Source organism: Ursus americanus, chromosome 23 (assembly GCF_024610735.1).
Source record: "Ursus americanus isolate L20-20 chromosome 23, mUrsAme1.1.p, whole genome shotgun sequence".
In the NCBI taxonomy this organism is placed as follows: Eukaryota; Metazoa; Chordata; class Mammalia; order Carnivora; family Ursidae; genus Ursus; species Ursus americanus.
Genome location: NC_142149.1, coordinates 6065809 through 6086509, shown reverse-complemented (window position 1 = coordinate 6086509; position 20701 = coordinate 6065809). Strand labels below are relative to the sequence as shown.

The window sequence follows — 20701 nt, the reverse complement described above, 5'->3', positions numbered from 1 at the left end:
AGGGCCATTTCCCTGCCTGGTGCTCTATTCCCTGTGCCTACAAGGTCTAGGTCACACATCACCTTCCTGAGAAGCCCTGAGAAAGAATTGGGCCGAAGGGCTTCAGCATCCAGGGCTCCACAACGCAGAGCGGCCAAAGCGGTACATTTGGGTGAACAAAGGGTCCTGGGGCTCGTGGATGCCCCTAGCGCTCCCCCTCCACCTGGCTGGCAAAAAGTCTTAGGGCATTATTACTCTGAAATTTCTAGCCAGAGGTGGCCCACTCAGGGCTGGGGAGCAGAGGGTGCCAGGCTCACCCGGCTTTTTGGAAAAGACCAGAAGATAGTTTCAAAGGACTCATGCCGGGGTGCAGGTAACTGATGCCGGCGTTCCAGAAGGGGTGTCCTTTGGTTGAGGAGGCTGGGCTGCGCCCCCTCGCCAAGTGCAAGGGTGTCTGGAGGTTCTTCTGCCTCGACATTTCCCCACATGGGCGCCCTCCCGACTCCCCTGGGTTCCCAAGCGCCCTAAAGGAACTCCTTGAAGCAACCTCAACCCTACAGCACCCTTCAGAGGGCGGATCCCCTCCAGCTAGAGCCTTAAAGCCCTAAGCGCGTCGCGCAGGCGCGCCGAGCTCAGCCACAACCCCGCCTCTTGCTTGCCACGACCCGTCCCTTCCGCCCTCTGGGGCGGGGCTAAGCGCGGCTTCCGCCGGAAACCTGGAATCGAGGCGAAAATCAAGTTCCTGAGTCGCTGTGGTGCCGCTCCCTCCTTCTCGTATCCCGGATCCAAATTTAGGTTTTCACGCTCAACTCTAACAAGGCCCTGAGACCCCACGCCACCCTCCACATTCCAATTTCGGCAGCAAATTACTGCAGAACCTGAAGCCAGGGAAGGAACCTGTTTCCGGCCTCACCTCCCACGCTCTCCTGCCCTTCCCCGGGCCGCCTCTGCCGCCCTGACCATGGCCCAGAAGCCGAAGGTAGACCCCCACGTCGGGCGCCTGGGATACCTGCAGGCACTGGTCACTGAATTCCAGGAGACAGAGAGCCAAGGTGAGAGCGGCAGGGTGGGGGGCAGGGGACGGGGCAGGGGTCCGGCCGTGACAGCCGCCCCGGACCTGGCTCCAGCGCCACTTTTCCGCCGCAGACGCCAAGGAGCAAGTACTGGCCAACCTCGCCAACTTCGCCTATGATCCCAGTAACTACCCGTATCTGCGGCAGCTGCAGGTCCTCGATTTATTCCTAGATTCCCTGTCGGAGGAGAATGAAACCCTGGTGGAGTTTGCAATTGGTAAGGATGGGGCAGGTCTCCCAGTTACCTGTTTGACTTGGTGAAGTAAGTGATTTTAAGGTCAGTCACTGGGAAAGGGATCTTTTAGGCAGTCCCTCTGTTGAGAAGGCAGATCTTCCCGATGTCTGTGCCAGCCATGTCTGTGCCACCTCTTCGGTTCACACATTGTCCCGGGTCACAGCCAGTTTGAGTCGGTTCTGGAACTAATGCGCAGGACTCCCTCTGCATGTCTGCCTTTCCTCCTACTGAGAGATGAGATCATAAATGAGGGAATGGATTGAAGCCACTTGGAGGGAAAAAAAATTATAGAATGCTGGTTTTATTTTTTAAAAGTTTTAAAGATTTTATTTGAGAGAGATAGCACGAGTTGGGGGAGCTGGAGCCCCAAGTGAGGCTCTGCATGTCAGGCTCTATGCTGGGTGTGGAGCCTGCTTGAGATTCTTGACACCCCCTTCATGTGCTCTGTCTCTTTAAAAAAAAAAAAAGTTGCATGCTGTACCGACTGAGCCAGCCAGGCACCCCCATGAGCTTTGTATTTTAGAACAGTTTTAGAAAAATTGCGAGGATAATACAGAGAGTCCCCATATGTGCCATGCCCAGTTTCTCTATTATTAACCACTTACATTAGTATGGTACATTTATTAGAATTAATAAGCCCAATATATTTTTTTAAGATTTTGGGGCGCCTGGGTGGCACAGCGGTTAAGCATCTGCCTTCGGCTCAGGGCGTGATCCCAGCGTTATGGGATCGAGCCCCACATCAGGCTCCTCTGCTATGAGCCTGCTTCTTCATCTCCCACTCCCCCTGCTGTGTTCCTTCTCTCGCTGGCTGTCTCTATCTCTGTTGAATAAATAAATAAAATCTTAAAAAAAAAAGATTTTATTTATTTATTAGAATGAGAGAGAGAGAGAGCACAAGCAGGGGGAGCGGCAGAGGGAGAGGGAGAAGTAGGCTCCCCGCTGAGCAGGGAGCCCAATGCTGGGCTTGAGCCCAGGACCCTGAGATCATGACCTGAGCAGACATTTAACCAGCTGAACTACCCAGGTTCTTTGATACATTATTATTAAAAGTCCACACTTGATTCATTTCCTTAGTTTTTTCCTAATACCGTTTTACTATTCCAGGATCCCATCCAGGATACTATATTACTTTTAGTTGTCACATCTTGGGCTTCTCTGGACTATGCCAGTTTCTTAGACTTATTCTTTTTTGGATGACATTGATGGTTTCAAGGAGTACTGGTCAGGTATTTTGTAGACTGTCCCTTAACTGGGATTTGTCTCATGCCTTTTTCTTGTTGTGGGTTTTAGCGGGAGGACTGCCACAGAAGTAAGTGCCGTTTCACCACATCATGTCATGGAGTCGTGCTGTCAGCATGACATCTCACTGTTGATCATGGCCTCGATCACCCGGCTGAGGTGGTTGGTGTTGGTCAGGTTCTCCACTGTCAAGTTATTCTGTCTTCCTCTTTCCATATTGTATTCTCTGGAAGGAAGGCACTACATAAATTATCTCTCTCTCTCTCTCTTTTTTTTAAGATTTTATTTATTTGAAAGAAAGAGAATAAGAGAGAGAGAGCATGAGAGGGGGGAGGATCAGAGGGAGAAGCAGACTCCCTGCTGAGCAGGGAGCCTGGTGTGGCAATGGATCCTGGGACTCCAGGATCGTGACCTGAGCCAAAGGCAGTCGTTTAACCAATTGAGCCACCCAGGCGCCCATAAATTATTTCTTTTAACCATTAGTAGTCTCTTTTCATGACGCTAATTGTTGAAGGATCCAGACCAGTTCTGCAGAATTTCCCACCTTCCTAATTTTTTCCTGATTGTCTGGTTGCCTCTTTCTGGTGTCATTTAGCTTGTTTCTCTTTCTCCTTTATTTCCTGGAACCTAAGTTAGATTGAAGGCCTTGATAGAATGAACTAACACCCTTTTTTTTTTTTTTTGGCACCGAATACATCAGGTAGGTGTGTTGTAAAATTTTGAAAGACCATCCAGGCAGGGGCATCTGGGTGGTTCAGTCAGTTATGTGGCTGCCTTCGCTCGGGTCATGATCCCAGGGTCCTGCTCAGTGGGGAGTCTGCTTCTCCCTCTTCCTCTGCCACTCCCCCAGTTCATGCGCTCACACACTCTCTATCTCAGATAAATAAATAAAATCTTAAAAAAAAACAAAAACAAGACTATCCAGGCTGGCCCCTACTATTTGGGGTGGCTGGGGCATCCCTCCTCTTCACACCACAATAGATCTCACCCATGTGTGTGGACATGCTGGGTGTATTCATGCCTGCCCTGTGGCCGCTCCTTGGACTTAGGAGTGTACACACAGCAGTGGGGTTGCACACATCAACAGCAGAGTTCACCCGTGGGAGTCAGGACCCAGAAATGAGGCCCATGCAGCTGTGCGAGCAGGTTCCGGGCCTGCAGCTCCAGGTATGGGAGAAAGGAGGATGGGCTCTGGTGGGCTCCCTGGACTCTTCATCCTGTGGAGAGGGCCAGACTGAGGCCCTCTGGAAGATCATTATGCTAAATAAATATCCTAAACCATCGGTCACTTCAAGATTTTCCTCTGTGTAAGTCCTCCATCCCCTCCCTCTGCTCCCCAGCTTCTGCCATCTGAGTGGTGACAGTGGCCCATGGGAAGCATAACCTCCACCTAGGAGTGACAGAGCTCCTCCAACTCAAACTTTGGACTGGAGAAAACTTGTATAAAAGGAGCAGTCCAGGGGCGCCTGGGTGACTCAGTCGTTAAGCGTCTGCCTTTGGCTCAGGTCATGATCCCAGCGTTCTGGGATTGAGCCCCACATTGGGCTCCCTGCTCAACGGGAAACCTGCTTCTCCCTCTCCCACTCCCCCTGCTCGTGTTCCCTCTCTCGCTGCCTCTCTCTCTGTCAAATAAATAAATAAAATCTTTAAATAAAAAAAAAAAAAAGCAGTCCCCCACAAAAGGTTTTTGCAGGATCAGGAAGTAACTTGCTCAGGGCAAGAGCACTCTAAGACTCTGGTCGGCTGAGCTGGAGACTTGGGCCTGGCCTGGGTTCTTGTTCTCCTGGGCAGCTTCCCAGAGTGGGTGACCCAGCCCCGGACCCAGAGCCCGCGGTCCCAGCTTCTCCTCTTCCTAGCTGATTCTTGTGGACAAGATCTGTCTGTCCCTTCTCTGAGACTCCTCTCCTCACCTGTGCTTGCCCTACGTCACAGGCCTGTTGTGGGGAGCAGAAGTGGGTGTATGCGTGGCTGTGTCTCCATGAAGGTACTTGGCCTGGTTGGTCACTTTCTTAGTATCCTTATCACCAGTTTTCCTTTTTCCCTGCCACTTTTCCTCATTTTCTCTTCCTCTCCTTCCACCAGCACAAGGTTCCTGATCCCCAGTGTCGTCGCTTTCTCAGCATTGAATCCCTCCATGGGATTGTCTGCAGAGTAAATTTCTCTTGTATTTATTGTGCATGACTTACCAGGAGAGTTCCAGTCATACTTAGATGCATATTTTGTTACTGCTGTCATTCCCTTTTCTCTTCATGTCACCAGCCCTGAATGGGAAGCACTGGCAGGTGCTTATTTGGCTAACAGGCTCCATGCTGTGCTTTGTAGCTTCAGCTCTTTCATCTCTGGTGGCAATCCTGAAATTGTATCTCCAGACGGCAGAGCTCAGCTTCGCTTATCTCTGGGGAAGGCCAGGGAAGGGCCCAGAAGGTGCAGAGTACTGGCCAGGACTCGGTGCTGTAGCTCTGAGTGGGATTGGTTCTGGAGTAAGGGCAGAGAGGAGAGCTGGCTTAGATTACCTCGGGCTCGCATAACCAAAACCAGCGTCTGTTGGTTGGCAAGGAGCCTAGTGAGTTTGATAAGAGCTGGGCTTTAGGGTCAGGCAGGTCTGGGTTCAAGTCCTCGCTCTCCCGGGCATGTGATTTCCTTTCTCCGTCATCTGTCAGGTGGGGCAGCGTCAGTACCTGCCTCACAGAATTGTTGAGAGAATTAAATGAGACAAAGTGTCTGCAGCTGCTGGATCCCCTAGGCCTCCCCCCAAGGGACTGGTGTTCGGGCCCTTTTGAGGATAAACAGTTCCCTCATCTCCCAAAGAGGTGAGGTGGGATGACATTCTGTCCTTCAAGAGAACCACCCACATGCTTTAGGGATTCTTTCCTTTTGGAAAAACATCATTGGCTGATAGGAAAAATATGAAGGTCGATCAGTAGCCTCCCATCAAGTGTCCGGGTAGCATTCGGTGAAGGGAGCCAGCTCTAATGTGTGCACGGGCGCCGCAGTTACAGAGCTGGTGCTCTGGGGCTTAGAAGGACTTGTAGGAATAGCTAGCGTTTATAGACCACCCTCTGTGTGCCAGGTACTGGCTTTTGTGCTTTGTCGCCTTTGACTCTGAGACACACTAAATGTTAGGTGTGCTCAGAACCTCCATTTTCCATAAGGAGTCTGAGGCTTAGGAAGGATGAGCAGGTTGGCCAAAGGTTTAAAGAGTGCCAGCCTGGGAGGGAAAACCAAGGCTGTCAGATTCTAGAAGAGAACAGAGGAGTTCCCTATTCTTAGGATTGTGGACTGTGAGAGCTTGAAAGGCACTGCAAACCCTTCATTTCACTGATGAGGAGACTGAGGCATAGACCACCCCCCTCAGCTGGTTAGTGGTGGGTCAGGGTCAGAATGCAGGCTTCCGTCTGTGGGTCTAGCAGCCCAGCACGATCGCAGGCGTCCTTCCGGGTGGTGCTGATGCATTCAGCTGAGATAAGACCTCTCCTGTCAGGCGGCTCCGCCTGCGCGGAGGGCTGAAAGCTGCAGTGGTGAGCCCCTGTGCCTGACTGTTGACTTTCTGTGGGGGGCCATCTTCCTGTGACCCCTCAGACACCCCTGCAGCCTTCAAGAAGAATCTGGTTACGGTGATTGCTGGTAACACACAGGGCTTTTTGAGTCTTTGTACTTTCCCCTTTCTTGTCCTTTGCTTTTGTGGATTTGTCCATTTAGAACAATTGTAGAGCTATTTTACTTACCCTTTGGTTGTCGTCCTGTAAGGGCTCTGAATGTGTCATCAGCCACAAGGCCAGTAGTACTAAGCTGTCTTTACGTGTGAGGAAACAACTCCTCAGTGCGGTTAGGTCCGTTGCCTGAGGCTCCCACTGTTAGTGATGACTGGAGCCAGGCATTTACCCATTCTTCCTGGATCCAAATTCTGTGCCCAGGGGCCCTAGTTGGCAGAGCCAAGGCTCAAACTCCAGAGTGTTGTCTTTTCTTGTTCTTTCTTTCCACTACACCTTGCATTTCTGCACTATCCTTGAGATGCTTCTGGTGGGAAGTCATCCCTGCTCCTAATGGTGGTGCTCACCATCCAGGCCACATTTGGCATCTAAGGGAGACTGCCACTGGAAGGCCGTACTGGTTGGCCCTTGTTGAGGGTGGAGGATGGGAGTGGGAGAGTTATGGAGGGCCAGATATAAAGCCAGGATCTCAGTAAATACCCAAATGAGTGAAAGAATTTGGGGCTCTTGCGCCAAATAAAAACCCAGACAGCCTTTGGCATTGATTTGGGAATGTTTGCCCAAAACACCATGGGTTGACTCTCAGGTGTTCTGTATGCAGCCTCTGCACACCTGCGCCATTCTAGATGCTGTATGGAGATTGAACGGAACCAGGAGAGAATTACCTGCCTCCATGAAAACTGGTTGAATCCTAGAATGTCACTGAATACTTGGCAGTTTTGTTACTAAAGCAGGGTTCAAGTAGGTGGCCTCCCTGAATTCATGTTAAATTGTTTTCCTGTGTTCTATTTCCTGCAATATATGTAGTTGCCACCAGATGGTGGTGGTGCTCAGAAAAAGGCTGGTAGATAAATCCTCAGCTGTCTCTGGAAAACAATATTTAATACAATTGAAGATAGACACACCCTCTGACCCAGCAGTTACATTCATAGGGTTAGGGGGCATGCACATCCAGACACGTGCAAAAATGTCACTACCAGCATTATCTGTAGCAGTCCCAAACTTGAAACAGTCAGTAATATAATGGATACTGACGTGGGATGTTAATATTCCTTACTTAGCAAGGTAAATAGACAATCTGTAGCTACATGCAGTAATTTTACTAACATAACCTTAAGCAAACGATGTTAGACACATGGTATATACACTGTAACTCTGTTTACATAAAGTCCAAAAATAGGCAGAAGTGAATTATAGTATTAATATAGTAGGGATATATATATATTGTAAAAAAATTTTTTTAAGATGTTATTTATTTATTAGAGTCAGAGCGTGAACAGGGGGAGAAGCAGAGGGAAAGGGACAAGCAGACTGAGCACAGAGCCCGACACAGGGCTCAGTCCCATGATCCCAAGATCATGACTTGAGCTGAAATCAAGTGAGTCAGATGCTCAACCAACTGAGCCACCCAGCTGCCCCTAAAATTATTTTTTATTAAAAATTTAAAAGTTCCCGCTTGTTAATTAGAAATTATTAAATCTTTAAAAAATATTTTATTTGTTTATTTGAGAGAGAGAGAGAACACTAGAGAAAGAGAGCAAGCATGAGTGGGGGGCAGAGGGAGAGGGAGAGGCAGACTCCCCACTGAGCAGGGAGCCTGATGCAGGACTCTATCCCAAGACCCCGGGATCATGACCTGAGCCGAAGGCAGATGCTTAACTGAGCCACCCGCCACCCCGAGGAATTCCTTTTTAAGGAGAAAGATGTCTAACCCCTGGATGTCTAATCCCTGGAGCCTAACTCATCAGTGAGAGAAGGAGGTACAGGGAAGCCCCAGAGTATGGAGGTTGGAGCAAGGGCTCTGTGGTGGGCAGATCTAGTTAGAATCCCAGTACTGCCACTGAGGACCCAGGTGACTGGTGAAAGTGATTCAGTTTCTCTAAGCCTCAGTTTCTTCATCAGTAAAATGGGGAGAGAATTAAATAATGTGATTAAATACCGTCCCTCTCCCAGCACACAGTAGATGTGGACCAACCATGCCCCTGTTTATAGCCCCAGAGGCTGGCACAGCGCCCATATCTGCAACCCACAGGTGCAGAAAAGGGCTGACGCATACAGGTAGAGTTTAGCAAAGAGAATGCAAATGCCCACTTAAGCAGCACCAAGGTCAGGAACTAAAATAATGGCAGCAATCCAAAAGCCCCTATATGTCCCTTTCCGATCCAGTTCTCTTTCCTATCAGAGGTGGACACCTTCCTGACTTATAATAATTTAATAATTTCTGGGGTGCCTGGGTGGCTCAGTTGGTAGAGCATACAACTCTTGATCTTGGGGTCGTCAGTTCGAGCCCCGCGTTGGGCATAGAGTTTACTTTAAAAAAAAGAAGAAAAAAGAAAAAATTCCTCAGCTATCCATCTGTGGCAGGATTCCCCTTATAGAAAGGAGGTGATGTCAGTGTTCTCACCTCACTGCTCCCTTCCACAGTAGCTGGGCAGGGCAGCCAGGCTCTGCCTTTCCTCCCAGACTTGCAGAGACCAGTTCCCCTTCCTCTGATTTCTGGGCGCAAGCACACCTTGTCTGTGTGTGTATGTGTTAATTTATGTGGATACATGATTAATTCACATGGTACAGAATTCAGAAGAGAATGTGGTGAATGGTAACTCCCTCTGCAGCCCTTTCTGGAAGCAACCATTGTTGCTAGTTTCTTTTATATCCTCCCAGAGATATTTTCAGAATTTACAGACAAATCTGTATTTTGTTTTTTTATTTTTTTGTTTTTTTGCAGGTTCTGCATGTGTGGAGAATATGTATATTCTGCTTTTATTTTTTTAACTTAGCATCATGTCTTGGTGCACCTGCAGTATCGGCCCACAAAGAGTTGCCTTATTCTTTGCAAATGCTGCATGCCATTCCCTGGCACCCAGGGACCGGTGTTCAGCCACCCTTAGGGGTGGACATTCAGGTTGTTTCCATGTGCTGTCCCAAGCAGTGCTGCTATGGATAACCTTATTCGTATGCCGTTTCTCCCCTGGAAGGGTATACCAGTAGCATAAGTTCCCAGAAGTGAAATATAGGTCAGAAGTATGAAAAACCATGTTTTCTCTTCTTTTTGATTTAATTTGATGTTTGTTATGATGGGAAACATTCATGATTCAAGTCAAAACTGTATACAAGGTATTTTGAGAGAAGTCTCACTTCCATCTCTATCCCTTTCACCCTGTTCCCCTCCTTTTTATACATAGTGGTAACTATACACTGTTCTACCCCTCAACACTTAAATTTCAGAAAGAGCGGGTTTTCAAGATGCTAAAGTAAAACCCAAGAACAAATAGTCCCAAATGAAGATTTTTATCTGGTACGGGCTGCAGCCAGCCCAGCGCCCTGGGCAGCTGAGTCATCAGATGGAGTAGTCTTGGGCCGCTGTCTCCTAGGGCTTGCCCAGCCCCCAGCTGCTGGCTAAGCACTTACGGGCATGACCTCATTTAATCCCCAGAACAATCCTTAGACCCTCCTGTCTCAGCAGCAATGCCCTACTTGCTGTGTGACCTGAGCCTCCAGCGTTCTCATCCACGGTTGTAGTTGGGGTTTTCTCTTTTGCCTCTCCTGGGGATTTCTTTGGTTCCTTGTGCCTAGAAGGGCCCTGCTTTTGCCCCTTGTTCTCTTTGTGTCTTGTCTGGTTTGTCCAAAACGTGTTCATCAGCCAGTCAGAACTTGTTCTCCTTTCTGTTTGGTAACCGTGGTTTAAGATGGCACACCATCAACATATGGAGAAGTGCACATATCTTGTGTCAATTTGACTTTTTTTTCCCCTTGAACTTTTTAAGTTTTTATTTATTTATTTATTTTTATTTTGTATTTTTTTAAAGATTTTATTTATTTATTGGACAGAGAGACAGCTAGTGAGAGAGGGAACACAAGCAGGGGGAGTGGGAGAGGAAGAAGCAGGCTCCCAGCAGAGCAGGGAGCCCGATGCGGGGCTCGATCCCAGAACGCCGGGATCACGCCCTGAGCTGAAGGCAGACGCGTAACAACTGAGTCACCCAGGCGCCCCTAAGTTTTTATTTAAATTCCAGTTAGTTAACATTCAGTGAAATATTAGTTTCAGGTATATGATACAGTGATTCAAGACTTCCATACAACACCCAGTGTAGTTTGATGGATTTTTAAATTCATTAAGGTATATGTACACCTATGTAACCGGCACTAAAATCAAGATAGTGTTTCCATCTCCCCCAGAAAAGTCCCTCACACCATCTCCCAGTCAGTGTCTTCTACCCTCAGGTAACCACTATTCTAACCCATGGGTTTTGCCTGTTTTGTTGTTGTTTTAAGATTTTATTTTGGTGGGTGATGGAGCATGGAGCCTGCTTAAGATTCTCTCTCCCTCTGTGGCCCTCCCCACCTCGTGCTCTTACGCCTGCTCTCTCAAAAAAAAAAAAAAAAAAAAAAAATTAAGTCATCCGCACGCCCATTGTGGGGCTTGAACTCGCGACCCCAGATCAGGTTTGCTTGCTCCACCAATTGAGCCAGCCCGGCGTCCCTGTTTTCAGGGGCTTCGTCTTAGTGGAATCACACAGGATGGACTCCTGTGTCTGGTTTCTTTCACTCAGTGTTTTCGAGATTCATGCATATTGTTACAGTGTCGTGAGCTCACATCTTCGTATGAATATGCCGCAGTTGGTTCATTGGTTCACCTGGTGATGAAGATTTGTTTCTAGTGGAGAGCCTTGATGAATAAAGCTGTTACGAATGTTCATACGCAAGGGTTCTTGTGGACATAGGTCCTCCTTTCTCTTGGATTCAGGTAGAAGTGTAATTGCTGAGTCATAGGGTAGGTGTATGTTCAACGTCGGCGTGTGAGGCTCCTGGCCACTGACATGTGAGAATTCCAGCACCCCCACCTCCCACCAGCCCTTAGTCTCGGCCGCGTGTTTTGTTTCAGCTGTTACAGGAGGCGTGTGCAGCCACCCGGTGGGGGTTTGGATTTTCATTTCTCTGAGAAGGAGTGACGAGCACACTGTCATGCGTCGCTCTTCTTGAGCAGAGTTTATTCAGGTCCTACTCATTTTTACATTGTGTTCATCTTTTCTCGATAGGCAGTAATATATATTCTGGAAGGAGTCCTCTTTCAGATACGTAATTTATTAATATTTTCTCCTTTTATCCTTTTACTTTTTTTAATGGTGTCATTTGGTGAGTTTTACTTTCTAAATGAAATTTAGCTTTTAAAAAGAAATCCTTTTCTAGGGCACCCAGGTGGCTCAGTCGGTTAAGTGGCCGGCTCTTGATTTCGGCTCAGGTCATGATCTCAGGGTCCTGGGATCGAGCCCCGGGTCCGGCTCCAGGCTCAGGGGAGTCTGCTTGAGGTTCTCTCCTTTTCTCTCCCTCTGCCCCTACTGCTCATGCACATGTGCGTGCTTTCTCTCTCTCTCTCTCAAATAAGTGAGTCTTTAAAAAAATCCCTTTCCTGCTTATAAAAATTACATTTTCTACCCTGTTTCCTCTCCACAGAAAACACAAAACAAACAGGACATTTCTGTGGCGGTAAACTTGGAAAATAAAGGAAATAAAAGTGACTCCTGATCCCGCTGCCCAGAGATAAGCATTGTTAACCTGTTGCTGTGTCTGCAGCTTGTCTTTCGTTAACGTGTCTGTCCATTTATTGAGCATCTGCTATATCCCAGGCTGAGGTGGCTAAATGAGACAAGACAATCCCCCTCTGCTGGGAGTGGTTTAGTGGGGCAGCCTTTAGTAAACCTGACAGATAGCTCAGGCGTGAAGAGGAGACACAAAGGAGATGAGGGGAGAGCGCTGGGGAGAGGGGTGGTGAGGGTGGTCGTGGAAGGCTCTCAGAAGAGCTGACATCTTGCCGAACTCGTTCATTGCAGTTTTATCCTACATACAATTTGGTGACGTTTTTCCCTCCTTAACTTATGTTGCAGGCATTTTCCCATATTAAATACTCTTTGAAAACGTGATTTTTTAAGAACTGTATCATTTGCCATCATACGACATACCCAACTGGGTCCAACCGGTTTGCTCTTGCTGGGCATTATTTAGGAAGCTTCCAGTTGTTGCGTTCCTCTTTTCCTGTAGCCCTCCTTCGTTCTTCAGGGCAGGCTCACGGAAGTAGACTCGGGGGAGAGCTCAGGTAGCTGTGGCCTCAGCTTCTCATGGGTCTCCTGGATCCATTTTGGGTGCTTCCGTTCAGACTCGTTGCCCGCTGAAGCCCTTCTCTTTGCAAGCGCTCACTCTTGTTTTCCGCTCTGAGGATCGCTGCCAGCAGGTGGAGGAGAATGCCCTGTGGTTGGGCCCCAGGCAGTGGCAAGCTCGGACAGGCATAAGATCCATCCTTGGAGACTTCCTAGGTCTACAATTGGGGAGCAGATGGGGCCAGCTGTCCTGAGACCTCCTCCTGCCTTCACCCTCCAGCAGATCCCATCTGACTATCCCCCAGCCTGGGTGGCGGTGTCCCGCCCAGGCTCATCTCTGTGTGATGATGACTCACTGGCCAAGGGTGACTCAGACTTCATCTTATCATACTTTACAGCAGAGATAAATCCCATCCCCTGCCCCCAGTCAGTTAATCTACAGTGTGGGTAGGAGGCTGGTTCACTGCTGAAATTCAGAAGAGATGGTGTGGATGTGTCCGGGAAGCCAGAGGCCTGCCAGAGCATTCCCACTTGTCCCTTGACTGTGGCATAAGGCTTCCCATCTTCTGGGACTTTGGACGACTTACTCAACAGCCTCTGTTTCCACTAAAATCGGGGTGATAGTAACACTTCATGGGGTTCAGTTATGTTCCCAGCATGTGGCCAGTGAGCGTCCACAGTTGCAGGTGCCTGGGATACTGAGGTAAACCAGAGAGCAGGGCCTTGCCTTACGGTGTCCAGTGACAGGGACGGACAGCAAGTATGGAAGGCAGTCAGCAGGATGCCCCAGAATGTGCTGAGGGCTCCACGGAGGTGAACAGCTGTGAGGTAGTATCAGCAGGTCAGGCCTTTGTGTGTCCCATAGGGAGGACAGAGTGCCTTGTCTCCCTTGCCTTGTGATTCCAGGAGTGCTCCTCAGCTCCTTCCTTCCCTCAGGGGTGCTCTGAGTCACAGCTTGGATCCCAGAACTGCAGAAGTCCATGGTAGGCAACATCTCAGGGAGCCGATGGTGCAGGCCCCGGCCCTCTGCAGTTCAGCCCTTTTCCGCAGCTCACCACTGTACAGCCCTTCTAACAAGTAGCTGTGGAACGCCTCTTGCACCAAGGACCTGGTGGGAATAAGATGGCCATGGTCTTGACCTCCAGGCACCTGCCTTCTAGTGGGGCTTGGCAGCTCGTGAGGAAGAAGACAAACCTGTCAGGTGGTTTCTCAGGGTTCTAAGCATATGAAGAAAGTAGCATGCAGGGATGAGGGGAGTGTCCTAGACATGGAGAGAGTCGGGAGTGGGGTGGTATTCCAGGGGAACCTTACTGGTGTGGGAGCCGTGAAGTGTTGGTTACCAGCAAAAGGGAGGCAGCATGTGATAATCTGGGGCCAGAAGGTCACAGGGACAGGCTGAGGCTGCAAGTGACAGGGAGAAAGAGAAGGACCAGACCAGGTGGCACAGGGCCATGAAGACCTCAGAGGGGAATTTGGATTTTAGCACAGGGAGAAGTCCCTAGAGGCCGAATGGATTAAACTTTTAAAGACATTTCCCTATAGCAGGACTTAAACTGACCCAGGTACTGTGAGGGAGGGGGCGGCAGTGCCGAACCCCAGCAGACTCCTATCCCTGGAAGAGGCATGTCCCTGCCAGCCCCCAACTGTCCCCCCTTGCTCTAGCCTCTTTATAAATTACACTGCATCTATAAGGTAGTGCACTGCACAGCCGTTAAATGATGCCATTGTTGTACAATCCATTGCTGAATGAAAAAAGCTGGCTTACAAAACAGGAAAGTATCACATTTTTATTAAATGTTTATATGTATTCACGTATTTTGAAGTTGAGGAAGGAAAAGCAAATGTTAGATGGTAGGATTAAAGTGATTTATAATTTGGCTTCTAGTATTTTTAACAGCTTTTATGAAATAATTGATATATAATAAGCTGTACATCTTTAAAGGATACAGTTTGATAAGTTTTGGCATGTGTGAAATCATCACCTTACCCACGTTAATTTATTTATTTATTTATTTATTTATTTATTTATTTAGATTTTATTCATTCGTTTGACAGAGCCAGTGAGAGAGGGAACACAAGCGGGGGAGTGGGAAGGGGAAAAGCAGGCTTCTCGCTGAGCGCCAGATGCAGGGCTCAATCCCGGGACCCCAGGATCACGACCCGAGTCGAAGGCAGACACTTAACTGACTGAGCCACCTAGGCACCCCTGTTTTTTAATTCTGTAAAGTGATGTATCATGGGTTTTATTTTTTGTTTGTGTGTGTGTGTGTCTTTTTTTTTTTTTTTTTTTTTTTTTGCTTTAAAAAAAAAAGGGGGAAAGCATAATGACATTGAACTGGCTGTTCCAAGGAGGAAAGGGATTGGTACCCACTTCTTGAAAGCTAGGCTGTGGCAGGCAGGCAGGCCTTCAGGAGCCTTGAAGGGATGGATACCAGAATGGACTTTGGATGTCTTATCCCTGGGACAAAGTGGGCAGAGAGAGCTGGGAGGGCAGGTGGGAGGATGCACAGGCCTGGGGCATCCAGTCTCCCCTTGTTCTTCCCCAGGAGGCCTCTGTAACCTGTGCCCAGACAGGGCCAACAAGGAGCACATCCTGCAGACGGAGGGCATCCCACTCATCATCAACTGCCTGTCCAGTCCCAACGAGGAGACCGTGCTATCTGCTGTCACCACGATCATGTACCTGAGCTCACCGGGCTCTGGCTCCCACCCTGAGCTGACTGCTATGCCCGTGGTCCAGTGCATGCTGCGCTTCTCTCTCTCGGCCAACACACGGCTCCGGAACCTGGCCCAGATCTTCCTGGAAGACTTCTGTTCCCCAAGCCAGGTGGCAGAAGCCCGCACCTGGCGGGCTCACTCTGCCCTGGGTATCCCACTGCCAAGGACTGAGACCCCACAGCAGCCGTGATCCAGGGAGACCTCATAGCCATGATACCCTGACTGCTAGAGATGAGGCCACAATCCTAGTTGGGGCTCAGGGAGCAGGAGCAGCCTGGCTCCCACTGAGCATGTTCTCCCCAAAAGGTGCCCTCTCAGCTATTTTAAAGGTGAGTTTTCTCAGCGTGACAGGTATTTACACTATGGTGAGAGGCATTGAGAGAGGAGGCCGGACTTTGAGACACGTGGAGGAGAGCAAAGGCAATGCCATTTCCATAGGTTGGCACTCAACCAGCTGGAGGTCAAGCTCCTGCCTCCTGCCCCCACCCCCACACCCCACTGCCAGGCTCTCAACCTCATGGGAGAAGCAGCTGGGACCGTGGATTCAGAGGCTTTACAGAAGGGGCTTTTCCTGAGGAGCAGCTGGGCCTGGGATTAGAATTGCTTGTGCTTGAGGAACAGAAATGAGAAGCCAGCTCGGGGCTCTGGGAAGGTGTCATGCCCACTCCAGGGCGACGGAGGCTAGGGACCTGCACTGCAAGCTCTCCAGGTGGGTACTGGCTATGGTTGACCCCAACCTGGAGAACTCTGTGGCCCAGGATCAACGGTTTATCCACACAGTCTATCTGCCAGACACCATAGGGTTTCAAAGATGAAGATGTCTATACTTTTTAAATTTATTTTAGAGAAAGAGTGGGCGAGAATAGGGGGAAGAGCAGAGGGAGAGGGACAATCAGACTCTGAACCCAGCACAGAGCCTGATGCAGGGGCCCTATCCCACAACCCCGAAATCACGACCAGAGCCAAAACCAAGAGCTGGACGCCCAAGCAACCAAGCCACCCCAGGGCTCCTACTCTTTAGTGATGCAGCCCATTGACTGTTAAGGTAGCCATCAGGCAGTAAGACCACAGTTCTGAGGGTGAGGACACGTCAGAATACAGGCAAAAACCCTTGAAGCTGTGTACTCTTCTTCCCTCAGAGCTCCATGGCCTCAGCCTGAAAGTCCTGGTCCTCCTCCTCTGCCGTCAGGGTTGGGTCAGTGAGGGGAGGCCCTTCCCTGGAAGTCTTAGACTCAGAAGGGCTTCAGAAATGCAAGAGTGGTGCTCAAGGGGGACAGAGGACCAAATACTAACAGAAGTGTGTGGCTTGGAGTCCACAGTGTACGTCGGTCAGCACAGGGGAAATGGTATGGACCCCCATGGAAAGTTGGGGTTCAGGAGCAATGGGGAGCTTCCTACACTCCCTCAAGGTTGACCTCTAACGTGGTCAAGGAAAGGCAGATGCGGGAGAGATGGTGTCTGTGGTTATGGAGGTGGGGCAGGTTCTGGAGCCACTGGACTAAGGACATGAGGAGGGAGGAGAAAGCCTTCTATCAGCCTTTCTCCAGCTGCCCCTCCTAGGGCTCCTGTCCCTTTACTTTCCCAAATAAAAGGCCTTTAAAGAGTGGTGAGCAAAAGTGTTTTATTAGAAAGGTTCCTGAGTGATTTTCCCACCATGTTTCCTTGCCAGCCATCTTGTTGAGTTGCAGGTGGCTGGCTTGTGAGGATGGAGGTCACTGTGTCTCCCTGCTCCGCGGTGCGGGGGGCCACCGCCATGGCACTGCCCTGTCATTGAGCTCTACTGCAGTTCCCTGCTGGTCTGCCTACCCTTCCTTCAGCGACTATCCACTGTTCTGGCCCCCCGCTTGCTTTCTATGATCTCCCTCCAGTTGTCACTCCAGGACAGCAGCCGTCTCCTTGTTGGGGGTAGGGCTAGGTGCTGGTTGTGGCAGCAGGTGAACAAGATATGCTCCCAGCTTGGGGTCTCCTCTTGGCCTGGGACAGGACACGGGAGAAAGGCAGTGAGATGCAGTCGTAATCTGGTTATTTTACTCCCTCTCCCTAATCCCAGCAGGCCAGATGCCTGGAAGGTTGTCAGAAAAACAGGTCTAACCTCGAATGGTGTCCTTGTCATCAATGAGCAGGTCCCCCAAGACCACCGTCTTGTCCCTCGTCAGGATAATGCGTTCCACAAACTGGGGCCCCAGGTGATTCTCCACCCAGCGGTACTGTGGTGAGGACACAGGTCTGTCAGTAGGGCCAGTGAGTAAATAGGTGGGAGTGGGGTCTCCAGCCTTTGAGAGATGCTGCTGCCCTCCCCCCCACCACACTCCCTGTGTTTCAGTTCTGCTGGTGTATTTTAAACATCAGAACTTAGGAAGCTGTTTGCTACGAAGTACTGGGGTAACCGCACCTTCTCACCCACACAGTGTTCATAGTTCAGCAGAGGGCTGGAGCAGATGAAGACCTCTGTGCTGTGTGGAAGGGGCACGGGTTAGTTAGTTTGGTACCCTCCCTTACTCCACCGCCCCTCCCTCTCTGCCCTTCCTCACTCCTGCATGTTGTTCATCTCCTGCATGGCTTCCAAGGCTCCAGGGATAGGCTCCAAGTCTAGGAAAAAGCCTGGGGCTTCATACACACTGGCCACTTTGTCCTGAAAGATACCGTGTTCTTTGTCCCAGCTTCTGCCTCTAGCAGATCTAGCCCCAGGGAGGACTCTCAAGATTCGTGGGGGGCTCATCCCCAAATCAGAGCCACAGGAAGAGGATTTTGCATAGGGAAAATATTCTTCCAGACTTTCTCGTCCAGGGTGAACAATGGATTCTGAAGTGAGGGTTTTGTTAAACAGACAGGGGGTGTCTCTGGAAATGGAGTAGAGGCAGTCTTGCCCGAGGGGAGGGCTCCCATTCCTAGGTGCCCTGTGGGGTCGCGCTCCCTGCTTCCGGGGATACTGTGGGGCCGGGGCTCCCTGCTTCCTGAGACACGGTGGGGTCGAGGCACCTGGCTCCGCGGCTCTCTGTGGGGTGGGGGCTCCCGCTCCCGGGGACATTGTGTGGTCGGGGCACCTAGCTTTCGGGGACACTGTGGGGTCGGGGCTTCTGATCCTGGCGACAATGTGGGGTCGGGGTTCCCGCTCCCGGGGACATTGTGGGTCGGGGCACTTGGCTCCCCGGCTCCCTGCGGGTAGGGATGCCCGGCTCCCGGGCGCCGTGTAGGGTTGGGGCTCGTGCTCCCGGGGTCACCGTGGGGTCGGGGCTCCCCACTCGCGCACCCCCTCCCCCACCCGCTGCGCTCCCGCTTTCTCCCTGCCTACCGCCAGGTCCGGCCGCAGGGCTCGGTACTGCTCGCGGGCGAGAAAGCCGCGGCGCTCTTCCAGCGCCACGTGCGGTTCCCCGGGGAAGCGGCGGCGGAAGCCCCGCAGGAGGCCCCCCTCGAAGTCGGCCAGCACGCCGTCCATGTCCACCAGCACCCGCACGGGCCGCACGCGCCGCGCCGCCATCGCAGCCGCCATTGCGGCGCACTCCAGGCGGGGACCACGGGCTGGGGGTAGGGGGGTGGGCGCCCGGCCCGCGACTTCCGGAGGCGCGGGGTGGGCGGGCGCACCGGCGCTCATTTGCATGGGGCGCCCGGGGACCCGGCTCTGTGGGTGCGCGGGGCCTTCCCCAGGCGGCGGCGCGGGGCGGCCTGAGAGCGCGCCCGCGTGCACGTCCGCCGCCCCCCACGCCGCAGGGAACGACCTCAAATCCTGGCGAAGGTCTCGGGGCTCCTTCAACTTTGTGGGGCTGGCGCCACCCCTAGAATCCCGACCTCGCGTCCCGGGGCCACCGCCCTCCCTGCTTGTGGGGCGGGGCGCAGGAACACGCCGGACGCCCGACCCCGGACCAGAGCCCCCAGGGCCCGACTCATGGGGGCGCCCAGTAGCTTTGAAGTGAAAGACTGTTGAAGACTCCTGGCTCGTGTGAGTCGAGCTCCTAGGAGACGAGCTCATAAACCAGAGTTGGGAGCATCCGGTTTGAACATCCAACTCCACCCCCAGGAGACGATTTCCACCCAGCTCAGGTAATCGGGAACGTCCTTTCTGTGGAACTGACCTCTGCTCTAGAATTGGCAGTTACAGCCCCCTCTAGAAAACGCGACCACTGCTAAGTTTTGTTGATGCTCCTTTGTAGACTTTACGCCCTTTTCTGACTACATCCAAATAGATTTACCTACAGCCCAGACTGTAAACTCAGATTTGATTAGGTGACCCATCTTCCTGTAGTTCTCCAGCTGAGCACCCCAGTACTTCCAAACCAATGTTAACAGGAGCATTACAAAGGGGAGACTAATGTCTTGTTCTAAAGTGATCTAATTTAAAAGCCTTTAAGAGGTACAATGGGCGTAAGCGATAGTGAGTCCTACACTCTCCCTCCTCTTCCCGCTCGTGTCACACAACCTGAGTGTAAAGTCCACATGTCAACGAAATACTGTTCTGCCATTATCATAAGATTATTCAACTCCACTCTCTAGACCCTAAGCTTTCTAAGTAGAAAATGTAACACCCGTAGCAAACGTGTTTACATGGAATTTCCTAAAATCTGTTCTTATAGTATCAGAATGACTGGCAGAACTGTCCCTCCCTCACAATACTTGAATTTCGATTAGGCACTGATCTTCAAAAAATTTTCAAAAAAGAAAAAAACACTTAAGTTACAAGTTGTGACGCAAATCAGGGACATCTCTTTTCCAGGATCCCCACCATCAGAGAGAAGGGTACAGGCAGGATTCCTACTGCCTGAGAATCCTAATAGAAACCATAACTCAGGCTAGTATTTGTAGGGCTAACCTGTTTTAGTGAAATTGGACAGATCCTATATCAAAGCTGTTGACCTCTCCATTTTGCAAATGCTTTGCACCAAAAGGGAGAAAACCTTTACACCCCCAGAACCTATAAACACCCTTATTCTTCCCAAATAAATGTTCAAATGAACCAGTGGTTATGCTCATCCTCTCAAAAGTCTCACTTTTTAAGATAGGAAATCGGTCCCTAAATGAGAAGCCAAAAGAACACAGTTTAGTAGTGTAACTAGACCTAAAAGCCAAGTCTTAACGCCCACTTTGGACATTTAATATAGCATGTTGATCTAGAATTTTCCTTATCTTCTGTCTCCTCAGATCCTTGTCCCTCTTCCTTTGGAGTCCTCTTCTGTAACCTCTCACCATGGAGAGGCACCTTGCAAGAAGAGAGGACTTAAAATCTTACATGTTACTGCCCAGCAGAAAGGGTAGGTGGAGAATCTAAAATATATTGGCTAATAATTATTTTGCTCATCATTTGTCCATACTACTCATGTATTTTATTACCACAGATATCATTTTGATGTTTTGAACTCCTGCTGTGACTTTAGACCTATTTTCTTTAGAGAGAAGCCCACTGCTCTGGGACTTCATTAGTCTGTTTTAACTTGAATGACTCATCAACCCTTGGGCAACAGGATTTAGAGTAACAGAGAAAAAAAAGCAACTAAACAGGTAGAACACTGAAACAGTCTCAAAAAGATGACACAGGACACAATGTTTCAAAATTTGTACATTGTTTACTTTAAGCAACAGTCCAGGATTGTGAAGTACAACACACATTTTAAGGATGAGACTTCAGTTCATGGTCAAGCACCAGCATCATGCACACAGCTT

General features: G+C 50.2%; 2 protein-coding genes and 1 long non-coding RNA gene across 4 annotated transcripts in view; 2 read left to right on the top strand and 1 right to left on the bottom strand.

Annotated features, from left to right (window-relative positions):
* The first annotated feature begins 668 nt into the window (after positions 1-668).
* ARMC7 (armadillo repeat containing 7) lies at positions 669-16652 on the top strand. Of its 2 annotated transcripts, none has more exons than XM_045813959.2 (3): positions 669-1031; positions 1126-1205; positions 14878-15160. In XM_045813959.2, exons 1-3 carry the CDS (start codon positions 941-943, stop codon positions 15016-15018), a joined length of 312 nt encoding a protein of 103 aa, XP_045669915.2. In that variant the 5' UTR covers positions 669-940; the 3' UTR covers positions 15019-15160. The 2 variants fall into 2 exon arrangements, with proteins under 2 accessions (XP_045669915.2, XP_045669913.2); XM_045813957.2 differs by having other exon boundaries at positions 672-1031; positions 1126-1269; positions 14878-16652.
* A 1-nt stretch (position 16653) lies between these two features.
* NT5C (5', 3'-nucleotidase, cytosolic) lies at positions 16654-18539 on the bottom strand. The gene is made up of 5 exons (XM_045813956.2): positions 18342-18539; positions 17581-17681; positions 17442-17502; positions 17142-17256; positions 16654-17023 (listed from the first exon to the last, which is right to left on the bottom strand). The coding sequence occupies exons 1-5, from the start codon at positions 18537-18539 to the stop codon at positions 16863-16865; spliced, it is 636 nt and encodes a 211-aa protein (XP_045669912.2). The 3' UTR covers positions 16654-16862.
* An 18-nt stretch (positions 18540-18557) lies between these two features.
* The window catches only part of LOC123802945 (uncharacterized), a 48404-nt gene continuing 46260 nt past the window's right edge, over positions 18558-20701 (top strand). The window contains exons 1-2 of the long non-coding RNA XR_006782712.2: positions 18558-19087; positions 20183-20292. This is a non-coding gene — a long non-coding RNA (uncharacterized LOC123802945). The remainder of the gene's footprint in view (positions 19088-20182; positions 20293-20701) is intronic.

What these genes read in the sequence shown, in the direction of transcription:
- NT5C (XM_045813956.2), bottom strand. Translation starts at nt 18,539, where the DNA reads ATGGCGGCTGCGATGGCGGCGCGGCGCGTGCGGCCCGTGCGGGTGCTG. An exon ending in CCCTGCGGCCGGACCTGGCG is followed by an intron (nt 17,682 to 18,341) that starts GTAGGCAGGGAG and finishes GGTATCTTTCAG; the next exon opens with GACAAAGTGGCCAGTGTGTA. An exon ending in GAGATGAACAACATGCAGGA is followed by an intron (nt 17,503 to 17,580) that starts GTGAGGAAGGGC and finishes CCTTCCACACAG; the next exon opens with CACAGAGGTCTTCATCTGCT.
- ARMC7 (XM_045813957.2), top strand. Translation starts at nt 941, where the DNA reads ATGGCCCAGAAGCCGAAGGTAGACCCCCACGTCGGGCGCCTGGGATAC. An exon ending in CCAGGAGACAGAGAGCCAAG is followed by an intron (nt 1,032 to 1,125) that starts GTGAGAGCGGCA and finishes TTTCCGCCGCAG; the next exon opens with ACGCCAAGGAGCAAGTACTG. An exon ending in CCTGGTGGAGTTTGCAATTG is followed by an intron (nt 1,270 to 14,877) that starts GTAAGGATGGGG and finishes GTTCTTCCCCAG; the next exon opens with GAGGCCTCTGTAACCTGTGC.